Raw genomic sequence first — 6000 nt, forward strand, 5'->3', positions numbered from 1 at the left:
GGCCACTACTTTGTCTTCCACCATCTGCAGCACATGGCTTCTGCCTTACGGTCCAGGATGGCTGCCTGAGCTCTAGACATCACACATGCTTTCTCACCAGGAGAACAGTATGACAGAGGGTTACCCCTCCCTTTCTTCCTTTTCCTTCTTCCTTCCTTCCTTCCTTTCTTTTTTTTTAAAGAGAGAGAGTGCTGGTGGAATGGAGGGGCAGAGGGAGGGAGAGAGAGAGAATCTCAAGCAGGCTCCATGGTCAGCATGGAACCTGACATGGGACTTGATCTCAAGACCCTGAGATGACCTGAGCAGAAATCAAGAGTCGGATACTTAAAAGACTGAGCCACCCAGACACTCCTCCCCTTTTTTCAGAAAAAAAAAAAAACAACTTTATTTTTTAGAGCACTTTTAGGGATGCCCCTGTGGCTCAGTTGGTTGAGTATCTGCTTTCAGCTCAGGTCACGATCGTGGGGTCCCGGGTTTGAGTCCCAAGTCAGGATCCCTGCTCAGCAGGAATCCTGCTTCTCCCTCTGCCCTGCTTCTCCCTCTGTGCTCTCTCTCTGACAAATAAATAAATAAAATCTTAAAAAAAAAAAAAAAAGGAAAGGAAGTTCAGAGTTCTCATATATCTCCTACTCCACAGACAACCTCCCTCACTGTCACTGGCCCACACCAGAGTGGCACCTTTGTTAGAATCCGCGAACCGACACGGACACGTCATTGTCACCCCAGATCCATAGTTAAGTTAGGTTCACTCTTGGTGGTGTATGTTCTTTGAGTTTTGACCAGTGCCTAGTGATGTGTGTCCATTCTTGGCACTGGGCAGGATAGTGTGACGGCTCTATAAACCCTTTGTGCGCCACCTGTTTATCCCACCCTCCGCTGGTGACCCCGATCTTTTTATCATGTCCATTCTTTAGCCTATTCCAGAATGTCTGAATTGGAATCAGACACTATGCCGCCTTTTCAGCTGGGTTTCTTTCACACAGTAATATCCACATTTTGTGAAAGATTTTATTTTTAAGTAACCTCTCCACCCAAAGTGGGGCTCAGACCCACAACCCCAAGATCAGGAGTCAATGCTCTGCTGACTGAGCCAGCCAGGTGCCCCCCTCCCCGAAATACACACTTAAGGTTCCTTCATGTATTTTGTGACTCGATAGCTCACTTCTTTTTAGTGCTTAGTAACATTCCCTTGTCTTCCAAATTTTAGCAGTTAGGAATAAAGTTGCTATAAACATCCATGGGCGTGTTTTTACGTGGGAACAGGTTGTCAGTTCATTTGGGTAAATACCGAGGAGTGCAGTTGCTGGATCAGATGGTAAGAGTATGTGTGGTTTTGTAACAAGGTGCCAAGCTGTCTAGCGAAGCGCCCGTACCGTTTTCCTTTCCCACCAGCAGTGTCTGAGAGTGCTTGTTGCTCCACAGCCTCGTCAGCATTTGGTGTTGTCAGTGTTTTGGATTTTGGCCATTTTAATAGGTGGGTAGTCCCTCCCTTCCTTTTAAGAATACTTCTGGAAGCTAACAAGTAAAATATCCATTATATGACATAGGTCAGCACATAGTCCTATGACTACATTCAGCTGCAAGGTAAGCTGGGAAGTGTAGCCTGTATTGGGGTGACCGAGTTGCCATCTGAAAAGTCAGCATTCTTTTTTTTTTTTTAAAGATGTTATTTATTTGACAGAGAGATCACAAGTAGGCAGAGGCAGGCAGAGAGAGAGGGGGAAGCAGGCCCCCCGCTGAGCATCCCAGGGGCTCAATCCCAGGACCCTGAGATCATGACCTGAGCTGAAGACAGAGGCTTAACCCACTGAGCCACCCAGGTGCCCCAAAAGTCAGCATTCTTAACTGCTAAGGAAGAAGAGAGAATGGACACCGAGAGCCAACTAACAGGCTCTGCCATGCTGCAGGGAAGGGAGATGCTCTCAAAGCAGCTTAAGCATGAAGGGGAGTTTGTTGCGTGCATTCAAGGATATTTCATGAAGACCCAAGGACAGGAAGTGTGGAGGAGCCTCTCGGGGTGCAGGATCTGGAGATTTGCCAGAAACCAGAGCAACCTTTTTCTTCTGGTTTTCTGGGGCACCATGGGTCTCATTTGCTTCTTTGTGTACATCCGCTTTGTTCTTTTGTCTTTGCGCATGGTGGGAAAGATGTCCCAGCTTGAGTATTTCAGATCAATTAGCCAACTTCCCAGAGCCCCATTCCAAGTTCCTTGGAGAGAGAAGCTGTTTGGGCAGGCCTGGATCAGGTGTCACCCTGGTCCGGTCTACTCTGGCTAGAACAAACAAACAAGGTAATAAAGAACCCACCTCTAGAGGGGAGGAGGGCAGTTTTCCGAGAACAGTATCGTGGGGTGGGGAGATTCCCCCGAAAGTATCTACAGCAGGAACACAGACTCCTCAGGTCCATGTCCCGGGACTTTGCAAAATGTTCATTTAGGTAAACAACTAGTGGGTATTTTCTGAGTGCTAGGCACATGGATCTGCCTTTAGGGAGCTTTCTCCTTTTTTAAAGATTTTATTTTTGTGTATTTATTTGAGAGAGAGCATTCATGAGGGCGGGGGAGTGACAGAGGGAGAAAGAGAGGCAGACTCCTTGCTGAATGTGGAGCCCAACGCAGGGCTCAATTCCAGGACCCTGAGATCATGCATAACCTGAGCCAAAATCAAGAGTCAGAGGCTTAACCAACCCAGCCACCCAGGCACCCCCTTTCCAGGAGTTTTTAAGTCTCTTTGGAATTCATTCGTATCTGTGGTCCGCACTATTGGAGTAAAGTCAGAGCTCCTTAAATTAACGTCTTCGCTTTCCCTGTCAAGTCTCAAGGTGGGGATCAAGGGCTTCGGCGAATGCGTGTGTCCCCCTCTGGGTCTTTGGGAACTATCGTGATGTCCTAGTTCTCCCCTCATGTCTTTGTTTCTCTGGTAGTGTCTGAGTTTGTTAGCTGGTTCAGATACGGCCTCCTGTTCCCACATCTCCCTAATTCCTTGACTTTTTTTCCTTCAGCCCTGGGATGGGCCTCCACTGTCCCAAAGCCACATGTCCCAATCATGAAATCTATACTCAGGGAGGAGAATGTTAGCTTTCTAGTCCCTGTAGGAAACGTACTCAGAGTTTGGCGGACCCTTCTAGCCGCAGGTACTGATAATGACCATAGGTGCTGTTCTTTGAGGCCACACTCAGCACCAAGCTAGGCCCTCTCTGTGCATCATCTCATACATATAATCTCATAACCCTGAGAGGGAGGCATGATTTTCCCCCCATTGTAAAGATAGTTAATCAGGAAGCAACTTGCTAGAGGTCACACAGCATCTGGGCACTAGAGCAGAGCTTCGAAACCAGACCCCTCTCCCTCCCGAGGCTTCCCCCATGCCCAAGGCTTTGGAGAACATTCCACATTGCCCCCGAGCTCTGCCTGGTGCGTGCCCTCCTGTGCGCAGTCTTTGGAGAAACCATTCCGAACGTGTTTGCTAACTCTTGTCACGTTGAAGGTAATTCTTTGGAGATAAACTCTGATCCCTTTTTCAGTCACCCGGACAAAATAGGTGGGGCTGTGGCGGGGGTGGGGGGATGGGTGTGTGGGTGGAGCACCGAGCTAGAGCAGGGACGGAAGCCCAGCTCCCAGGCTGCCCCACTCTTTGGCTCTGGGCCAGGCTCTGCCCTCTCCAGGCCTCAGTCTCCTCAGGGGTGGTTCTGTCAGCCTTTCTCAGGCCTGATGTTCTATAATTTCCAGCTTCAGCAGCATTTCATCAGGGATCCATGAGGTTGGAGCGTCTGCACCCCACTGAAGGAGGAGGTTTGCATCTCTGGCTGAGCCTGCCCTACTAGGGCCTGTGAGGCCTGTTCTCCCTGTCACATCTCCTGGCCTTCCCCGTCTGCTGTCTGTTCTGCAGCCCACAGAGGTTGCTTGGTGCTGTCCCACCAGTTCTTTCCAGTCGGGGTATACTGTGGCCCCTTCTGCTTACTGAGCCCGGGATTCAAGGAACAAGCATTCTTCTGTCAGTGCCTTTGAGAATACAGAGCTGTGTCTGCGTTCTCTTCTCTGGTCTTTTGCTAAGCATTTTTGGATACATTTGTCAAATCATTAATTCTCTCAGCACCTCCGGGAGCCTGTAGTATCGTCTCCATTTTGCAGACAAAGCCCCCAAGGCTCAGAGAAGTAGCAGTTCTGTCTAGATCGATACTCTAGGTAGTGCCAGAGCCAGGATTCAAACCCAGGACTGGCGTTCCCCCCACTACGCCACGTGCCTTGGAATCGCTCCATTTACTTGGCCTGCGTTGGAGTTGGGGAGAAAAGTCTGTAGGTCTTCCTGGAGTGCTGTGATGGATCTCTGGTGTCCTGTGTGGTCTGGGTGGAAGAGGGTGGTCTGTTCCTGTTTGGAGGGAGGCTGGGGGGCCCGAGGGAAGAAACTTTATATGTGTGTTGGGGGGGTGGGATCCTGGAGTCAGGCACCCCTTCCAGCTGAGCATCCCTGAACTCTGTCTGCATTTGCTTCCAGATGCTGGAAGGAGACCAGGCCATCTTGCAGAGAATAAAGAAGGCTGTGAGGGCGATCCACAGCTCCGGCCTTGGTGAGTGAGCCTGCCTGATGCCCAGGCTGGCCAAGCAGCCCCTTCCCTAGCCCCAGCATGGAACTGACTCTGCCTTTCCCTACCTCCACAGGCCATGTGGAGAATGAGGAGCAGTACCGAGAGGTCATAGAGTCCTTAGGCAACAGCCACTTGTCCCAAAACAGTCATGAGCTGTCCACTGGCTTCCTGAACTTGGCCGTGTTCACCCGTGAGGTGGCTGCACTTTTCAAGAACCTGGTGAGGAGGCAGTGTTCCTTTCTCAGCCACCCTTAGCCTAGGCTCTGGATAAATCAAGTGAGCTTATGAACCTTTCTGTCCAGGGTTGCCCTGGACCTCCAGTCTCCCTTGACCTTGACCAATGACCCAATTCCCTTTCCAGTTCTGACCTCCCATTTGCATTCTTCTTCTTGTCTGACTTTCCCGCCACGTGTTCTCTCTCCCTCTCTCCCTCCATGTCTGTCACGTACCCACCTTGCAGAGCTGTGATGAGGCTCACACTAGCTAAGTGCGCAGCCCCGAGTAAGCGCTCAGTAAGGGTTTGTTACTCTTGCGTCTGTCATTATTATATCTTTTTGCGTGGCACTGCCTCTCACACGGTCCTCTATGTAGGTCTTTGGTGTTTGAGTTCAACTGAGTTAATGATTGCTTTTGTCTTTATATCTCCTCCCCCTGTTTTGGTCAAACTAAGGTTTGCTGAGGGTCTCCTCTGTCCTGGGCATTGTACTGGGGGCTGGTGACACAGGAAAGAGTCGGGCTGTGCCTGAGAGAGCCACAGTCTAGTGGGGGAGGCAGGAACTGAGATGTGGGATAACACCAAGCATGACGAGCTGTGCAGCACAAACTCAAGAACCCAGCAAGTTGGGTCAGAGGCCCGGTGCTGCCAGAGTTCGGAAAAGGGAAGGTCACAGGGCGCCTGGGTGGCTCAGTCCATTGAGCATCTGACTTCAGCTCAGGTCATGATCTCAGGGTCCTGGGATCGAGCTCTGAGTCAGGCTCCACACTCAGGGGGGAGTCTGCTTCTTCCTCTGCCTCTCCCCCCACTTGTGTGCACATGCACTCTCTCTCTCTCTCTCTTAAAAAGGTAAATAAAATCTTAAAAAAAAAAATTGAAAAGGGAAGGTCAGCATAGGCCATGAGTAGGGGCAGTCAGGAAGGCTTCCTGGAGTAGGGGAGGCACAAGCTGTACCTTAAAAGGTAAACTGAAATATCAGACAGGCAGTTGGGGCTGCCAGATGATAGAGATTCTATTCAAAATAGGATTTTTTTTTTTTCAAACTAGAATTTTTTATTTTTTTAAGAGATTTTATTTATTTATTTGACAGAGATCACAAGTAGGCAGAGAAGCAGTCAGAGAGAGAAGGGAAGCAGGCTCCCTGCTGAGCAGAGACCCCCCCCCTCCCCATGCAGGGCTTGATCCCTGGACCCTGGGATCAT

The 6000-nt window shown here is 50.0% G+C and overlaps 1 protein-coding gene across 1 annotated transcript in view; it reads left to right on the top strand.

Annotated features, from left to right (window-relative positions):
* Positions 1 to 6000, top strand: part of LOC111154787 (ArfGAP with SH3 domain, ankyrin repeat and PH domain 3) — a 46523-nt gene that overhangs the window by 20470 nt on the left and 20053 nt on the right. Inside the window, 2 exon segments of the mRNA XM_022514698.1 lie at positions 4494 to 4566; positions 4658 to 4803. Coding sequence (XP_022370406.1) covers positions 4494 to 4566; positions 4658 to 4803 — 219 coding nt within the window.

This window comes from Enhydra lutris, unplaced genomic scaffold, assembly GCF_002288905.1.
Source record: "Enhydra lutris kenyoni isolate GAN:26980312 unplaced genomic scaffold, ASM228890v2 scaffoldscaffold38, whole genome shotgun sequence".
Taxonomy (NCBI): Eukaryota; Metazoa; Chordata; class Mammalia; order Carnivora; family Mustelidae; genus Enhydra; species Enhydra lutris.